Here is a 20012-nt window from a genome sequence, read left to right on the forward strand (position 1 = left end):
TCAACCCGAGCACTTTCCGGACACTTCATGATTTTAAACAGATGACAGCAGCACCTGCCGGTGTTCCAGGACACATCCTGCGACCGCTCGATTCATGATTACCGTGTAGTGTCTGTCCCGTGTTTCACTGACATCAGTTACTACCACGTTAGTTGAATGTTCTTCGGAGCGAAATCTCCAGACCAACCTCCACACATATTCCTCTCTACATTATGCCCTCTGTAGACAGCACAACCGTTTACCCCCCCGCGTTTATAATCCACACACGACCCGACGGCTCCACGCCAAACCCCCTACGCGTCGGCATCGCGCATTCTTACGCAAATCAACCGCACGGAAATCGGATGAAATAAGCTTCCCCCGTTGTTTTCTCTTTCGCCAGTGGCGATGTTCGCGGCGAGAGTGCATCGAAGGCAAAACCGGATCACTCGGAGGCATCCTTTCTCGCCAGATTGACCCAGTTGGCGAGAGCGTGCCAGCACAACTCTCGTCTAGCGGGATTCAACCGCCACGTGCCACAGACGTCGTACCGGTGTCTCCAAGACGTCCACACAAGGTGAGCACCGACATGGACTCGCGTCACTTGGATTAGAAAGGGTGGCTTACGAGGCCATCGTATAGGTTAGCCACGCAGGCATTGTTCCGATAGATGCGCTATATTGAAGAATAGTTCGATTGCGTCTGAGAAGATAAGATAATGATCACTGATGACAGTGTAGGATAAGTATTGATTTGGAATCACGGGGGAGCATGAAGTGGATTGTTTGTTTTGAAAACTCTCGACACTTTGTCCAAGTCAATGGCCAAGGTCTAGATGCTAAGTTCCACGCCATGTCAAGGACTTTATAGTTACACCCCTGTCTTGGTTTAGGACTATGACCGTGTGCCAGGCTCTGAATGGGCCCATATGTACCGCACCGTATCAAGGATTCCATTCAAGGTTGCTCTGAAGAAAAACGTAAATTTGCGACACACAAAAATAGACAATGCGTAGCAGCAACCCTCTGCGATAGCGGGACCCGTCGTTGCAAACAAAGACCTCTAGCACCACTTGCAACAGTATCACTTTCATAACTTCCTACAGGTAAAGCAGTGCAGACGCTGAAAAAAAAAAAAAAAAAGATGCGTAACTTAAGGAACCAAAAATACCGGTAGAGGATAGGCAGGTTTAAGATAAACTCGATAAGAGGAACGCTGCTCATCTCCTGATCTTCCGATATACAGCGTGGTGCTGAAAGGAAAAGCACTTGGCTAAAGTTGCAGTGTAGATTCTTGTCACGGTACAGGTTGAGACTGTCCGCATCACATTATCGGTGATCGCAAAGGAACACCGACATCGTTGTATCAGATATCAATTGCGAATGTTTGTTTAATGAATGGCCGTTTGAGATTTTTTTGCCGAGGCATCTGTTGATACGATGTCTTGCCTCGTGGCTTTATTCGCGTGGCTGTACGGTCGATTACGCAACAGCTAAGCGACACTAAATGGTACGAACAAAGGCGTTCGCGTCGGATAGATTGGCTTTGGCTGTCCAGTGGTCAACCTTCTCTTATCGCTTGATGAATGAAGGCATTGCGAAAGAGGAAGATTCAAACGGCCTGACACATAGCGGAAGTACGTGATCCAGACCGTTCAGAATAATGAATATTAATGATTTCCACGCGAACGGTCAGGACCTGTTATCGAACGATGTTCTGATTCAAATCCACCGTACAGCCGGTAGATTCTTAAAAGTACGAGTTACAGCGTTTGAGATTCTGTAGACACGCGGAGTATAATTGCTGCACATATTACTTTACTGGCATGAACAGTACATTAGAGACGTGGGACCGTTAGAGACCCGTATGCATATAATATAGTACATCGGAGACTGTACAATGCTAACTTTAGCACACATTTTAGCATATATACTTGAGTAGTTTGCGTGGACCGCCTTCAGGTATAGCTCTAGAAGGAATCGTAAAGCAGCTGAAACTCGTAAAATGAGTTCCACGGATAGCGTTAGCCCTGAGGACCATAACACCAAATTTTCGTCTCCGTTACAGGCATATTTTTTTTTTAGCAAATGAGCACTGAAAATTGCGGGCAAGACTGTGCCGAAGAATACACCAACTTCGCACTGCCAAAGCTACATTGCGTATGCTTCGTCACTGCATCAACGCTGTGTAAAACGTAGAGCGCCGTCTACGGCGCGCCGCGTGGAAACCAAAATGGCATTAAAAAAGCTGGATACATCAGCGCCAGTGTTGCCCGCTAAAATGACGGTTGTCTCACACCAGGCGTCGCCCCGAACGACTTTCCAGCAATTTTGACAACAAATTAAAAAATGTTTAGAGCGACATATCACGAGTGTGCTATGTTATGAGGTTTTTGTTAAGGACAAAGACACATGTCTCAGCGGTTAACATCACGTGATCTCGCTCCGTGCATCCCCTACATTTTTCTCATTCTCGTTTCGTCATTCCATTAAACGTACTTCATCATGTACGGACGTCCTTGATTCCTTTACATTATTACTATATTTTAGAAACAGGTTCCTAAACGACACCAAACGTGTATGCTGCTTGCTTCCTGCTTTACGGTATACCTTGAAGTTTAAAGGGGGCTGTGATACTTTGAGAGATGTGGTTGATTCAATCTTGTATGCATTGTGCTGAGCTCCAGAGAATTAAAGAAAAGAAAATTATTTTTCATGTGTCGTACTTGTCGAGAAACGAGCACGTGATCCCCCCCCCCCCCCCCCCCCCAAACAGCCATTGGCAGAGCTGCAGGTCATGGTGTTTCCGTCGGATTAGTTTCAGTTTCAGCGGAGCCCGTTTTCTGCGTTATGTTTATTACCCCGGTTGCTGCAAAACTTGGAATGCAAGTTGTAAAAGAACGTATTTTATATTTATTCGATATAACTGTGAGCGAGGTGTCGGAACCCGTTTAAGGAATACTGTCCATGATGTGTTGGAAAGTCAACATCATTATGCCTGTCTTCTGCTCTCTGTCTTTTGTTGTTGTTTTTTCTATTCCTTTTAATGTTTATCTTCCTTGTTTTCTACCTTATTTATTAACCGCTGCTGGTCGCAAACAAGCAATAGATCTTCAAAAAATGTTGAGTGGGAATTACACAGCAATCGGGTAAAGGGTGACATCCTACTGGCAAACACTATACGTAATACGCATTTCCTGTAACGCGAAACACGCCAAGACACTTCAAGATGAGCCGTTCGGTGTACCAGCCTTGAGCTTGATTATTCTACTCGAGTCCGCGATTACGCAAAATTTCGACGGCCCTGAAATCCATTACAGTAGTTCATCCTCAACCGACCTCCACTTCCAATGTCGCGATAGTCCCTGATCTAGGTTCAATGCTGCACTCCTGCAAGTCCTCAATCTCCGAATTTCGTTTCTTCCTTTGCAATCCTTCACCAGAGGTGGTGTCTCAGCTCGAGGGGTATCGAACCTGTGAACGGACATGTTACCACCTGATCTCCAGCGAAGTTAGTCTCACCACGGTAGAAATTTGGGGTAGTTGGTACATAGCCATGAGTAAAACCAAAGAGAGGACGAAGACACAACGGTAGAAACACACAACAGCGGAACTGCAGACTCTCAACTAAAGGAATTTATTGACAATACGTCATTTCCTTTAGTTGAGAGTCTGCAGTTCCGCTGTTGTGTGTTTCTACCGTTGTGTCTTCGTCCTCTCTTTGGCTGCAAGATTTTACTCATGGAAGCTAGTCTATTTGAGAAAGGGAATATCATTAAGTAATACATTTAGTTTGGTCGGTTAGTCTTATTGCCGAGTGGTCTGAGCGCCGATGTGCCGACTTCGTAGGTTAATTCAGACCTTTGTGGGCATCCACCCACGAGGCAATCCACTATGACCTATTCCACGAGGAGGCTATTACTATATTTAGCTTCAGCCAGCGAACCACCTATAAGGCGCAGTACGGCACGATACGTGTCATCATTTAGTTCAGTGTGAACCCCCGCGGCTTTAACTTCTCTCGTGACAAATACATATAAATACGTGAGTGCCCTTCGGAAAGTAGCCTGTCAAGCTACGAGTCCGCCGCCGACCGGTTCCTTGAAATGCGTGGGCTGCTTACACCGGCGCATATGTACCGGCGTAGTCCGGAAAGATGGAGCTCTTTATATTTATGTAGCGTGAAAACTGTTATTAGACGCGGTACGTTTGTTGTCATTAAATTCTTTTTTTTTTTCCTCGTCCGTTTCTCATTCACTTCGCACTTTGTTCCGCTAGCAAGTTGTTTCACAAGTCGTGCTTTGTTCGTAATACGAGAATATAGTGTTTCTTTCTTCCGTTGCTTTTACTGCTATGATTTGTACCCCTTTTACTTATAGCATATTGCTTCATGCGCTACGCAGTAACCGGCGCCTATATGTTGTCTCGGTGTTTCTCCCATTTTCATGTTCCAGAGTTCTTGATAGATTTCGTGTGCATAATGGAGGAACAGTGTTGTACTCAAATTTTCATTCGGCAGTTTTCGAGATAAAGCAGCACTCGGTTTCTTTCGGTTGTTTTCGAATGACGCGAGCAAGAGTGGATGCACCCCTGCGGATATCACAGAGGTGTGTGAGTGAAGGCTGCTTTCAGGATTACTTTTAACTTTTACAGCTTTTAATGTGAGGTTTCGGTGCCTCACCGAGCAGAAAGTGGAAGCTAGCGGCGGTGACGTACTAGAAAAAGTCGTTGTCCGCCACCTGTTGTTCGAGGTCGGAATTAGACGTCAGTGTTATTAATTATCAACTCAGGACTCTTGACAAGCTGCCACCCCTCACCGCACAAACCGACAAACAGAACCAGGATGTGCTGACAACACATATCCATTCTACTGCGTTAAGTGATCCACTGTCTTTTAAAAAAAAAACTGCAGTTTCTAATGCAGATCTTCCCTTTTACGTATTCTTACTCCTTCTAACTTGTCGGATGACGTGGTTCTCACCGCAAATGCCCGAAATATTTTCCGCGCTCTAGATTCAGGTTCTTAGCCCGGTTTTTCGTTCCACATTCGCATTATACATTGATATGTAGACATATATTACTTAGCACTACACTTACCGATTTTATATGTGCACGTATGCCTGTCTTATAGTGCTACGCTTATTCGGTGATGTGTTGACGGGTAGAACCAGGAAAAACTGGCTCACGACCGGTTCAGCTTTCTGGAGGCAAATGTCGCTTATTCACGTCACACACGTTATGGACTGTCTCGCTCTACCACCGTATACAGCAAATTGCTGACGACAGAAAGGGTTACACCCACGGAAGTGCACCGAATATAGTTTACGCAATAATATGCTTATATTTACCACATCTAGACTAATATAAAATGAGGGAAGGGAGATGGATGACCTCGCGCGAACTTAACAAAGATACCGTCCATCATGGTGGTGGTTACTTATAATATGAATGATGGTTCGGTCAACTCATATTCTCGAGTCTGACTCTATAATTAGGGTCTCATTTTATCGGGTAAGACCCGATACGTACGTCCGGAATGGACTTGGATTTGTATGGGGTTAAACCCTCTTTGGAAAAAAATGCTGTGCAAAGAAGTAAGAGGCAAGTGAGTTGGTGTAACAACTTGCATAGGTAGCATTTCCTCATGCTGAACGAAATGCTACCGCTGTGGCATTATGTGGCATTTTGTACCCGCACCGCGTCCGCGGGAAGTGATGATGATGATTGGAGTTTTAATGGCGCATCGACAACACAGGTCATAATGCGCCAACACTGTGATTATTATTATATGACTAGTTAAAAATGGGTGCGATGTTTAAAAAAGAGAGAAACAACTGATAAAAAGCAAGCCTATAAAACTACAAAAGATAATTCCAACGTCTTTTAAAAAATTCAAAACTCGATAAGGGATGATAGCCTCATCACCGAGCAATAGCGCTGGGCGAAGAGGTAAGAAATATGTATAAAACTCCTTAAAATGACGCTGACGATGAGTTTCGTGATGTGGACGTGTGATGAGTGTGCAGAACAGAAAGATGCTCACCACATTGCGCTGCATCAGACGCAGCGAGTGGCACATCTGCGAGTGGAGTGCGGGTACGAATTTGCTTACCTGCGCGCACCTATATTAATCAATACTCCACACTCTCATACTAACACAATGTCCTTCTCGGCATGTTCAGCGTGAACGCACGCGGCGCCTATAAGAAATAGAGGGAAGCGTATGGAGGGCACGCCGTTGGAAGTCTGTCGACATACCGAGGATCAAAAGTCAAGGATCGCGACGCCCAAGGCAAAATAGTGAGGACGTAAAACGTCATCTGGGAGTCAAATTCTCACGGCGTGACCATTGTGGTGAACCGTATCGAGTTCCCGCACTTCCTGGGACTGCTCCTGGTCTTTCCGGGATTGACCTTTGCGTCGTCTGCTTCCTAAAGTCAATGCCGTCTGCATTCAAGGAAGGTGCACCCACGCTTCATCGCCTTTTGTCTTCGATCTTTTCTTTTGCTTTCTTGTACGAACTTTCCTTGAGCTGTTACTCTGCTCTGTTACTCATTCTGCGGAACGAAATTTATTCGCAGACAGCGAGGCTGCGTCGGGTCACGAAGCAGACGTCAATACGTCGGAAGCAGCCGCAGATTCTGTTGCACAATAACAAAGAGTGCAAAGATTCAATGCCAATTGTAGCGCCGCAAGGAAGGGGTATTACGTTCCAGCGCTACACAGAAAAAAAAAAAAAAAAAGAAGGCTTCGGAAGTGGCTACTTGGTCTACGGACATATACCGTCGAAATTCCTGCCCGCAGCATGCGTTTACATACGTTTCAGATACATCACTTTAAAAAAAAAAAAAAAGCTCGAACAGCAAGTTTTTTGCAACAGCGTATTATGAATGCATTTGCACATGTACTACAGTAATGAAGTTGGGGAAAGAAGCAAAAAGTGGAGGTTCCAGTTGACGAGTCACTCAACCCAACCGTCGAGCATGTGGAGTTACTTGCCTCAAAGCGGAAAAAGGAAAGAGGTCCAAGTACGAAAAGAAACGCGACATTCCCACAGCACGCGCGGACAATTAACACCAATTCTGCACGTTTTTGTCACTTTAAATACATATCGTTCCGAGACGCGTATTGCTTTTCTCCGTTTTCTTTTGTCTATACATAGGCGTGGGAAAACTTCTCTCTCAACTTACAGAGAAGTCATCATTGAGAAACAACGAGCGTCGTCAAGCGATAACGAGTTCCGCTATGGTTCCTAGAAAGAGTTACTCACTTTTTTTTTCTTCCTTAAACGTGATTTGTAATTCATGCGGCGCGGAGGTATTCCGTTGTGCCAAGTGTTGTTGCACACAACCGGTTCTGGTAGCGGTTTTTAAAAATGGCTTCGTCATGGGAGAGGAATGCGTCTTCACTGCGCCTCTATTATAACGGGACCCTTTCTAAGGTTATTCGCTTTATTCGTACGTCCGCTAGGTTAAGACACTTTCTTGCCACTGTTGACACAACCTTGCGCTGGAGACAGCTTGTCGTGCTTATAATTTCGTCTCTTCTGGTTGCAAATGAAGGGGGAGCCACCCACTCGGCTACGAGGCTAAAGGTGTTGTGATGAACGAGGAAAACGAACGGCATCCGGTTTCGTTCCTCGAGTGACGTTAACATTACCACCAGGCAGCTATATCACGACGGCTACGTAGCCAACAAAGGGCACTTTTAGAGGCTCTTTCAAAAGCACAATGAACCCGTGGATGCAATAAGGGGTTAAGTCGACTTATCCCCTTTTTAGTATTTTTGTTGCAATGACACCTACGTACCAGTATGTACCTGCCAAACATCATCAACATTCAAAGTGCTCACCAACATTCAAATCAAGTTGTTGTTGTTGTACTGCTCCGAAACCGCTGATGTTTCACAGAGCAAAGCACCGGAAGCTGTTGACGGTGACGTCACGTGAGAGAAGATTTGCGCATAATTTACCGCCATTGGCAGCGGTAGTATATGTATAGGTAATATGTTTCTTTCTATCGACACTGCCAGAGAAGGTACATCCCGAATCACTGTAACGTGTAATCACATAAACGTCATGAAACGAAAGCTGATGCACGCAAGCGTACGTAGCCTGCAAAAATCCAACTGCACGTTCAAATAGGGCTTCCAGTACAAACACTAGGAAGGAGTTGCCTCACGACAGAAGCCGCCGATATTTCGAACAGAGACTGTTCTTCTTCTGAACAGAAAAGAAAACAGAAGAAGAAGAACAGTCTCTGTTCGAAATATCGACGGCTTCTGTCCTGATGCAACTCCTTCCTACATTCTACCGGTTCGCTGGATTTCTACCCATCTACAGTACAAACACTGTTTTTCTTAATTTGTTTTTTTTTTTTTTTTTGCTCATTCTGTGCTGGCACTGCGAAGTAACTGTGGGTGTGAACTGTGTTCAGATGGAGCTATGAAAGCAGGAAGGAGTTGGTTCTGGGCCGACTTTATGGGGAACTGTGCCGCCTAGAAGGTGAAAACCAGCCGGTACTATATGATTCCAACCCGCCACCTCCTCAGCCTTTAGCACAACCTCGTGTCTACCATAAACGGGAGGATTGGTCACGTCGTTGGTACTATATGAATAAAATATACCTACGCCAACATGAAAAAAAAAAATCAACAAAACTAAATAATCTCCAAAGCGATTACCACACACTTCTTGCGATAGCGCCGCCTTTGAGCACCATACAAGTCAGCCAACCTGTGACCTTCAACTACATATGCTAAGCAGTACACATCCATCCTTCTTACGCCTTACCGAAAATATTTTTTTATTTTTTTCTCTAAAGCTTACCTACAACTAATCCTGCGCGGCAAAGAGTTCGTACCGTTACGGCTTCCAGAACCGACTCAGAGACAACGTCGCGACGCTTAGATTCCCGAGTCACGTATATACCTGTTGCTCACTTGACCTCCGAGCTGTTCAACATGGAAGGTCGCGAAGAAGCGCGGAAGCCATCCGAAAATAAGGCAAATAATGAACGCGACGAGTACGTCGAGAAGGCACGAAGATGCGAAACACGTATTAAACGGTACGGAGTTCCGTTTAATGGGAGTCACTCGCCGATTTAGACTGGCTTCCTTATTTGGCAGCAGAAATACAGGAAGGATGTTTCTAAGAGAAACTCGAGGAACACTATTCCGTCTTCCCCGGAGCTTTTCTTTATCTGCTAGTTTCCGGGTTTTCGGCGCAAGTACAATTTTGCGTTCTCTGTCGAAAGAAGGCACTTTTGGGCCAAAGATCCAAACGAGTCGGAAGTTCTTACGCGCGAAATGATCCAACTAAACTGTGAGATCGAAGAGAGTTAGATCCCACAACTTTATTACAAGATGGTGAACGGGGAGTTTCATCGCCGGGAGCGATACTCTAACCCCATTGCTGGTGGTGATGAAATGAGCCCCTTCACAATATAAGGATCCAAGTCCTATGGTATCCAGAAAGGTGAAGAGAGCTTTGAGGGCAGGGCGTTGGTGGGCTGGATGTGGCCAGGGACCAAGCAATTTTGTTTTAGAAAAAAAAAACAATTGATTCAAATGAACACATTTCGAATTTCCCAGAATTCCTCGCTATTCTGTAAATGTGAGATTAGTTAAATCATTTTGCCCTGTACTTGGCGTTTGGTGGATTATGCTTCAAGCTTCACCAGCTTATCTACATGCTAAGACGTCGATAGATTTTTTTTTTTTATCTCACTGCACGTATCCACCAATGTGTTGCTCTACACCCGAGGCCGAGGGACTTTGAACTACCTCCTATCATGACAAATCACGTGCTAGTTATGCCGCGAATACACGTAAAACATAGTTACGTGCTTCGATGTAAACCTGCCTTTCGGAACTTGAAGCACGTGAGGCAACAGACGCGTAGCAAATGGGCAAAATTTAGCTTGACTTTCCGTGCGACGCCGTTGGAAAAACAGTGAAACTCAAGTATGCCGCCTGCATCAAGTGTAATCCGAAGCCCAACACTACTACGTTGTAGTGCATGAGGCAATTAAGCGGAGAAGGACGAACGCATCCCTCACGCCTCCCAGTTGCATACTTCAACTTAACACGACCTGGGTTCCCATTCTGAAGCGAACCTACACTACCGCCCTCGCCAACAGCAGTGGCTTCACATGCAAGCCCACTCAATTCCCAACCCTGATACACGCCGGCGCCATGACCATCCACACGTCGCAAGGAGCGACTTTCAACGAGCCGATGTATCAGTATAGCAATCAGTGAATATCGAAACTTTCGATATCGATAAATAGCAACATCGTAAAAGTACTCAATCATCGTTACCACCTCTGCAATGAAGCGCAGAGGCCGCCGAACTACTGATATTTCAATCAGCACGCGTGTCGCTATCTATATCGGTGTATAGCCCGCCATAATCGGTGTAATATGGATATTTTTATCGATAAATATCGTTATCTTTAAAGTATCGATGACATCACATGCGTAAAATATCGATAATATCGATCAGAATATCGATATCGTTCCAGCCCTAACTCCACATCCGCAGGACTCAGTCAACGTAGCTATGTCTAAGGCGACAAAGTTACAAGGTCACTTTCTCACCAACGCGCTTGGTGACTACGTTCTACCACGCCAGGGCAAAGCCCATGCAACATGGCTTTCATATACATGCACTGTCTTTGGCCATCGATAGCTCCCCCATGACTGGAACTTCTTTCGCCGTTTCGTAGTTTCCGACCTACAAACCGTCGAACGTACGTATGCGTCAAGCCCTGATGTCAGAGAAGCGAAAGCCTCGCCTCACTGACCGAGATGCCTGTCGTGATATCAGCGACGAATGAGTGTCCGTTTCGACGATGCAGATTTCCCGATTTGCCGTAAAATGCAGGTTCACATCGATGCTTGTATATAACAAGGCTCCAAGTGTCACAACCCTACTGGTATACATTCGTGGCATTAAAATTAATGTACAACTACCAACGTTAGAGTGCCTTCGAGTACTTGCATTTCCTAGCAAATTCTTGCGATCGTGTGTTCGTGACAAGCACGTTCCATTTTTTCGTAAGGGGAGCCGCTATTATGTAAACAGTATAATTAGGCAAATGAACCAGTACCAGTCTACACTTCCATTTCCCCGCAAAATGAGCGCTTTAGAAATAAAATAAATAAATGTGAGTCAATAATTACACTCGGTCCGTACATAGTACCGTCACTTTGAAAGTTTCCCCTCTTTGCAACCTCGAGAGTTGAGACTGAGCGAAATTGTAAAGAGGGAGGCAAGAGGGTTGCCATGCAAGGAGTTAGTAGTCTGTCTTCGAGATAAACTATCTCCAAAAACTAGCCCTTTTCAATTGTGTGCCTTCGTTGGCCTATTAGGCTTACCCGATGTTTATCGCTGTTTCATTTTTGGTTGTTCGTGTATATTTTCGGAGACTACGGATATTGGACTAGACAAACATTTCCGTGTTTGTTTCTTTTTTCGTTGTTTTTTTTTTTTTTTTTTCGTTTTTGGCTAATCTAATCGTAGGTTTACCTCCAGCGTCGCTCTCATGTTGCATAAATCCTTTCTTGCAGTTGAAGCAACACGTAAGCTGAAACACGAAAGCCATGGCACCGTGCAGGTTGCTCGCAGGTGAGTTGGTTCAAAACGGGGCGTGGCCCTGCGTAAGTGCCACCAGTGCGTATGAGGTCAGGCTACTTATCTAGTGGGACATCTTGACGCCTTCTGTGGTGTGCCAGTGTTTCACGAGAGTTTCCCTTTGCGGTCAGGGACATACTCGTTTCGTCCCCTGTGTGCTGCGACTTTTCCGGAATAAATGCCAAATTTGGGGACCTAAAGTGCTGGATTGAACATAATTGAAGTGAGCGTAATTCCCTCAAGAGGTCTCCTCTATAACGTTAATCCTTCCACTTTCAGGTTTTCTTCTGATCGCTCTGGCTGCTGCACAGTACGATGACGTGTTGGTGAGTTCGCCTGATTTGCATATTATACAACGGCGGAGGGAGTGGCAGCACCAAACAGGGCGTAATTCCCCGCGCATATAACGTGGGAGTAATCAGCTCAACGTCTGACTGCTGACGTACTCTCGCGTGAGGAGACCAATTTCTGCCAAGAATTTACGAAAATTGTAGGGCGGGTAATTGAGTCGACAGGCGACACACCGTGCGTGCGCAGGACCATTCGTCGCCGAACGCTGGAATTCACGAGGAAGTGACGTCATAAAAAAGTACGTTATTGGTTATCGGACAAACATGGAGCGATTGCACCTTATCAGCCTATAGATATGCCGTGTTCTGGAGACTGCAGCAGAATATATACGACCCTCTGTTTACAAACATGTGACGTCACGAGAAGACTGGGTCGAGGTTATATTTCGCTGTGGTGGGCAAGAGGCGAGAAAAACGCGTCCGCTGATAGGCCGAAAAGGCTGATAAGGTTGATAGGTGATTGGCCAGCATGCTTCGCGCGGTGGCGAAACGTAATCTATGATGACGTAGGGGTGCAGGTCGTCTATTGCTGCGTTGGTTTAGAAGAATTCGCAGAAAAAATTGCTCTTATAAAAGGGGTGAGCAAGAACAGACAGTGACCTCACAGGGGTAAGGTAGGGCTCGTTAGTACGTTACATCTACGATACAGAGCACAGCAGACGAAGACAGGACAGGCGCTCACCAACAACAAAATAATTTTACTCAAATACACACACCCATACAAACAGGAATGCCACTCCACACAACAAAGCCAGCTGACGTCATCCAGGGGCCATACAACGCCACCTATCACTCATCCACGTGACGTGGGCATTAATAACCCGCCAATGACGGCTGTGCTCTCGGCGCCCATAGCTACGTTGACAAGAAACCATCAGTCGCATGTACAGCCGCTGGTAGCCACAGAAAGCATGTGTTCGAAATTGTCTGCCGCGATGGCTGGAAGCAGATGACATTAGTAACTAAGTTACTTTTAACTTGTAACTGTAACTAGTTACTTTTGGGGTTAACTAGTTACATTTCCAGAAAAGTAGCTTTTAACTGTAACTTAGTTACTATTTCTGTGAATGTAACTGCAAAATGTAACTAGTTACTCGAATAAATGTCGATCCTCGCTTACGTACGTACACATGTCGTATTTTTCCCTGTGGGAGAGCCACATATTGACTTATGCAGCTTCTGGTTAAGTGCAATAATACTTTTATCGCGCTTAAGTAAATGTAAATAAATGTATGTTTTTAACAATTTTATCACCCTCTCATGCTCATTTTGATAAAAAGTAACTGTAATGTAACGAAGTTACTTTCTCTCAGTCACTGTAACTAGTTACTTAACCAAGAAAGTAACTATAACTGCAAGTCAGTTACTTTTTAGAAGTCACTTATCCAAGACTGCTTATATGTCCACGCAGGAGAGAGGAGATATTAAGAAGAAAAAAAGAAGGGGGAGGGAAAACCGACAGCTATATCGGGTTCTGCCTATGCTTGGACGTGAGACTTTGTAATTCGCAAGACAAGCATTGTTTTCTACGCGTGGCGAAAACCAGTGATGAGCGTATATTGTTTCTCAGACCCGCAATAGCCAACGCCTCTGAGAAGCCACGTCCGACGTAGCTCGCTGACTGCAGGGGACACTTCCGTAGAACAATTTTCTTTCCCGCATTCGCCCTTGATAGCCGTATACCCTTCAAAACATCCGCGCCAATTTTTCCTTCAAAGAAAATATGCAAGAACAGCGCCTCGGCCTGCTCAGCCGCATTCCAATCACGGGGTACAATCATTAGATATGCTAGACTATACATTCTTCGGGACGAAATTTTGAACGGCCTCGTGGGCGCCCTGTTAAAAATGGGCGTGTGCCGAGCATGCGAACCCCAAATGGAGGCGTGCACTTTAAGGACCACGAACTAAGTGAATAAAACCACGAACTAAATCTAATAATTTATACGTAACAGCTCGATAACAGTGTTACGACCATAATGCGCGAATAAATATATGCAGGGAAAACTCCCGAAATATGCGTGTAACTATACATATACACCAAAAATATTCGAAATACGCAGCGCAAATTGTGAATGTATGCAATGTTTTTCATTGTTCTTGGTATGAGGGCAATGCCGTCTAATTAATAGCTTTAAAAAAGATAAAAATTAGGCATTGTATTTGGGGTATACACACGGTAAAATTAGTCCCGCTTTCGTGTAAATTAATTAATCGTGCATATCGCGTAAAATTGACGTTCAGGAACAGACAATAAAGAAGGCTCACGCCACAGATACAAATCATGCAGCTGAAGGCTTTGCTTTTGGTGCTGCACCACAGTGCAGATTGAAAAGCGGACGCCGCCCATCCCCGTAACGGCAAAGGTGGTGGGGAAGACAAAATACGGCCCACCTGCCATACACGCGCAGCGCACGCACTCCTACGCCATGCGAAGGCGCAAGCTTTGAGCGCCGCCGTAAGAAAAGAGCTCGAACATCTGGTGGGTAGTATTGCGCGTTGTAAGGCGGCTAGTGTGGTGGTTGAACGCCACGTCCCACCGAAACTATTCTATTATGACCGAATTTCTCGCGAAAGGAAAAAAAAAAAAAAAAACTTCCTTCAAAACAAAAAAAGATGAAATCTCTCGCACCTGGTCATCTCAAATTTTGGCAAAGATGCGCTATGCGTGCATTTTCAAGCGGAATATGCCACAACGTGCAAAACGTGCATTTATATGCGCCGTAGAACCTTCCTAACCGATCCCAAACCACGACCAAAAGTGTGGTCTTATCGTCCAGATTTGTAACCCAGGTTTGTTGATCAAGTTTGTAACCCATCATCACTTTATACTTTTGTACTCTTGCCAACTATTTGCTTTCCTGTAAAGCCCGTACGGGCCTTTGAGGAACTCCATAGTGAAAAACCATGAGCGTGGGCAAAAACACAGACAACACGAACACGACAGGTATCCGCGTAAGTAAAAAAGAACGTACATCAAGTAGCGTAACCAATAACAAAGTTCAGACTACGGATGTGCCTGCTTTATTACCTAGCTCATTTACACAAAGGACCAGGCAATAGTAGCTGACACGTGCATCGTTCACGCTTTCATAACATTCCGACCTTCTCTGACATAGAGCCGGACAAGACGCCAGGTGAATGTCCATGCCATCCCGAAGACTTCCTTCAGCTGCGAAGACAAGCAACCGGGTGAATACTATGCCGACCCCGAAGTCAAATGCCAGGTGTACCACATCTGCGTACCAGGATCCTTTGGACGTATGACCAAGATGAGCTTCGCCTGTCCCAACGGCACGCTCTTCAGCCAGGCTTCCAGAGTGTGCAACTCGGAAGACCGCGTCTACTGTCCCCTGTCGGAGAGGTTCTACGAAAACGTCATGGGAGCCATCGACACCGACCACGACGAGTACGTCAGCTCTCGTGGTGGAGCCGACTTCCACAACGTGGTGCACAACACCATCGGGGGAGGATACGTGGAAGCCGGAAGCAGGAGGAGCCCGGTGAGGCCCGTCCAAAACGAACCCGAGTACGATTATGTAGATGAGACGACGACGACGACGCAAGCGCCCAGAAGGAGGGGACATCAGCAAAGCAGTAGGAGGTTCCAGCCGCAACAGCAGCAATCAGGCAGGAATGTGCGACCACAGGTAAGGAAATACTTTTACAGCGTCAGCAGAAGCACCTGAGATCCCGTGGTCCGCGTCCACCATAGAACTCCCATAATCCTCTCCTCCTCATCCTCTCTCTCCTCTCCTCCATATGATTTCTATGGCGTCCACAGAAAACGCGCGTCTCGCGACCCCCGCAGAGTGAACTGCCATTTCTCGCTCGATTCTTGCTGTAGGCTTTTGAAACTTGGTACGCACATTGGAAATGTCACCGGCTCTGGCCTCGTCGACCGCCATTGACGTGCTACGCTTATTGTGAACGCCGCTTTACGTAACATCCACAAAATCTTGGCTGTCAAGCGGTCCCACAAACGCGATCTTGAGTCGAACGACAGAAGATTTATTCCTCTGTCACGTGTTAAAATTTCACGCCCCTATATCTCAATTTGCGCGGGAACTATCGTCGAAATCTGGACGCGTGTGCCATCTGACAGCGTCAGCTGAAAACTTGCGTCACGTGACACCCGCAGAATGTAATCCAACCAGTAACACAAAGACATTTGAGAAAAGAATAGGTATGTCACACCCAATGTGCGAAAAGACGAATTGAAAGTCCGGAAATAACGGAGAGACCGGATTGGTGGCGAGATACCGTATGATGCGAGGGGTGACATTGCGAAGGCACGACCGGATTGGCCGATAGACATCGTATGATGATGAACCAAAATTCAACCATTGTATTGTAGGAACCATTAAACATTGATTCACACACATCCGGCACTGAAAATTGCGTTACAATTGCGTAGACGTCCCTTCAATTTTTTGTAAGGACTTTGGGCTCATTCATAACGAGCTCCAATATCGAAATAGCTCCGATGAGAGCCAACAAGCTCGAAACGGCCATCTCCCTTCAGATCGGCGTTCTAATGATCGCCGTGGAGGGAGACAAAGTAGTGAATGCCTGCTCTTCCGTTTTTTTTTTTTTTTCTTTCGAACGTGCACACGAAACCCGCTTACAACGATCTCGTGAAAGCGCTTACACCGACCGGCGAGGCGTCCGTATATCAAGAAGGATTCTGTTCTTCATTGGACGATCGAAGGAGGCTGACCATCTAAAACATCCTTCCCAATCAAGTCGCAAATCTTAACCCACACACCTCTGTTCCCCGCCTTGTGAGATCAACCGCGGCAAGAAGTCTCACCGCTATAAATATATTTCAACAAAGAGCGTGATGTATTACTCCCACATAAGCACAGGGAAATTGCCGTGCCTGCAGCGGAGCGCAAGAATTCAGAGGGTCATTTGGGCAACACAATTCCGATAGTGAAATCGAATACATCGCATGTATAACGTGACAGAACGGAATGCAAGAGACGCGACCGTGGATCTCAGGAGATTCATCCACTCACGCGGTACCAGTTCATCCTGCCGCTGGACATGCTTCAAATGAATATGACAACCAAAATACGTCTAACAATCTTACACCTTTCAACAAACTCGCATGTTCAATGACGGTGATTTCGATTGCTGGTTTAGCAAAAGCCAGGCTGTAACGATACTGTCATATAGCAATCGAATTTTGTGATTTCGTCAACATCGTTATAAACGGGTTCGACAACAAGACAGTACAGCATGGTTTGACGCGAAATAGCCCGAAGCGTCATTTTGAACTAAGCGTTGAAGACAGGATGCAAATGCTCAAGAAAAAGCTTTATGGTCTGAATATACACACAAGTGCTCCCAAATCAAGATACCTAATGTACGCCCTCTTGTGCCTCCCCTGCCGCCCAAGTCCGTGGTTTCAGCAGGATGCATCAAGCTAGCGCCGCGCTACACAGTTTCACTAATCGATTCAACCAAGTTCATTACTACAAGTACTAGTTCCGAATGCTTACAACGAAATGCTCTTCCACCCCCCTCCCCCCGTAACACACCAGCAAGATGTGAGTCACTCCCTCGCTTCTCTTCCAGCCTCAAGCCCCATCAAGGACCACCTCGACCACCACGACGACTACTACTACCACTACAACAGCACCTCCACGACCTTCTTTCCGCCCATTCCGCCCACCTGCCACTCCCTTCCGTGGCCCTCAAGTTGCGCCACCGGCCCCACAAGCAGCTCCACTTCACGAGGCGCCCCTTCCACAAGCAGCTCCCGCGAGCAACCTGCCTCACTCCCCTCAATTCCATCCACAGCAGCCTGGTGGATTTGCTTCTGGAACTCCCCCAGCTGGGCCACCTCCCCTTCCTCAGAACGTATTCTCTCGGCCTGCCGCTACCCCACCAGTAGGGCCACCACCCCTCCCACCTAACGCAGTTCCATCCAGCAACGATGCATCCCAGCCAGTCCTCAGGGTACCACAGCGTCCACAACTCCGAAGACCCGTCTTTACTACTACGACTACAACAACGCAAGCACCCTCAACCCCTCTCTATGACTACTATGACTATGAAGAAGAACCAGCAGCTCAGACTCGTAACAAGAGAGCCGTCCCCGTGAAAGCTGTTGTGCTTCCAGTTGGCCACAAGGGAGAGATCCCAGAAACCAGCTTCACTTGTCAAGACAAGATAGCTGGGGGAGTCTACGCTGATTCTGAAACTAACTGTGAGCTATTCCACATCTGCGTCCCTGTTGGAAAGGGTAAACTCTTAGACTATGGTCTACTGTGTGAGGAAGGCACTGCGTTCAACCAAGAAACCGGAACATGCGATGAGAAGGACACCTTCTCCTGCGACCGCAGTCTCCAGCTCTCACAGACAGACAAGACCAAGGTTATTCTTGCAGACAAGAAGCCGTGGAAGTTCCCCAAGACTTTGAAAAGGACAGTACGAGACGTAAAGGACACTGTCGAGAATGAAACTCAAGAATCAACACAAGAACCAATTCCAGAAACTTCTTTCACATGCAAGGACAAGATCGTAGGAGGGTATTACGCTGATGTTGAGACCGACTGCAGGGTGTTCCACATCTGTACGCAGAAGACAGCTGAGGGGGAAGTTGAAGACATGCGTTTCCTCTGCACCAATGGAACAGTATTTGACCAGAAGAACCTGGTATGCCAAAAGGCTGAGCTGGTCTCGTGCGAGAAGTCTCCAGAATATTACAACAGAGGGTTCCTTAGGTACCTTGAAGATGAGAGACGGAGAGCAGACATTGAAGAAGAAGAACAGAGCCGAGCGGATGCCTTCAAAATCACCAAGGTGAAGAGCCGGTACCCAAAGAAGGTGGGCGACTTGAAAAAGACTGTCTTTTTGAAGTACCCAAGCTATGAATGAACGATGTGCAATGAACTGAACGTGAGAGGGCCTTACGTAACAAAGAGACGGAGAAGTCACAGCGCAGAGTTATATTTTGTTTACTATTTACATGTTGCCACGCAAGGCTTGTTATGCTGCAACAATTTTTGTTTTGCATTCATCACTACATCACCCCTGTTATCACCGTACTTTTTGTCGATTCTACATTAGGTTTGACGTTGCTGGGTAAAACCTGATTCCATCACATTCTATTTTGGTTTTTATCTGGTCAAAATTTCCCAAGATTAACTTTGCAGACTTTGCAAACTTTCACCCAAGACAATTGCGCAACAAAACATCTGTTACAACAGATGTGTACCATTCACATGTATTTTTGCACACACGTTTTTCACATGTGCTTAGTATATACTTGGTCAGGTGCAATGCTGACCAAAAGCACCTGTTTACTTAAATCCAGTAATACAGAAATGCATAAATAGTGCCTCAATTTCATCTTGAATTTGCAGAAGGCCTGAAGCAGTCAGAACCCATTAATACAGAGGAGGAGAACACAACACCTATGTGAAAGAATGGCTAAGAAGCAAGCGAGCTGGTGACCAGAATACATGATGAAAAAGCCCAGAGGCTAGGGAGACGACGAGACTTAATCTGTGTGTGTCCGTTTTATGTCGTCTCCCTAGCCTGTTTTTTCTTTCTTTTATCATGTAACCTATGTGAGATTTGATAAGTGCACTCTCATGGCACATGATGTATAAATGCATTACAACATGTTCAGCACTTTCAAATCTGCTGCAGAATGATCTAGAAGAACAGTTGCGGCATATTTCTGCGTTCATTTCAAGCAATCATGCAAAAAAGCACATTGTTGATTGGAATCACATTCTATTTTTTGCTGTAAACCCATTCAAACTTTCTCACATACGCCACAGCACGTCAGAGCTTTACATTACACACCACCTGGATGGAGATCACAGCATGTGTTGGGTAGAAAAATTTAAACAGTGATTTTGAAGTTATCTCATGATCACTGTGCGAGTCACTTCATCAGATGCCATCATGTTACCTTGTTTTCAATGTGTACTGCAGCAATAAAAGTCTCTACGACTTCTTTTGCAGTTTATTTGACGTGTTTATTTGTTGTATATATAGTTCATGCACACATTTTGCTAAATAAGATTAC

At 45.8% G+C, this 20012-nt stretch overlaps 2 protein-coding genes across 4 annotated transcripts in view; one reads left to right on the forward strand and one right to left on the reverse strand.

The window, feature by feature from the left end:
* LOC135398789 (DNA (cytosine-5)-methyltransferase PliMCI-like) overlaps positions 1 to 20012 on the reverse strand; it is a 36883-nt gene that overhangs the window by 15792 nt on the left and 1079 nt on the right. The gene's annotated exons all lie outside the window — the stretch shown is intronic.
* LOC135398788 (uncharacterized) lies at positions 381 to 19952 on the forward strand. Of its 2 annotated transcripts, XM_064630242.1 has the most exons (6): positions 381 to 556; positions 11550 to 11607; positions 11893 to 11939; positions 15082 to 15612; positions 17546 to 18799; positions 19339 to 19952. In XM_064630242.1, the coding sequence occupies exons 2-6, from the start codon at positions 11583 to 11585 to the stop codon at positions 19345 to 19347; spliced, it is 1866 nt and encodes a 621-aa protein (XP_064486312.1). In that variant the 5' UTR covers positions 381 to 556; positions 11550 to 11582; the 3' UTR covers positions 19348 to 19952. The 2 variants fall into 2 exon arrangements, with proteins under 2 accessions (XP_064486312.1, XP_064486311.1); XM_064630241.1 differs by having other exon boundaries at positions 17546 to 19952.

This window comes from Ornithodoros turicata, chromosome 6, assembly GCF_037126465.1.
Source record: "Ornithodoros turicata isolate Travis chromosome 6, ASM3712646v1, whole genome shotgun sequence".
NCBI lineage: Eukaryota > Metazoa > Arthropoda > Arachnida > Ixodida > Argasidae > Ornithodoros > Ornithodoros turicata.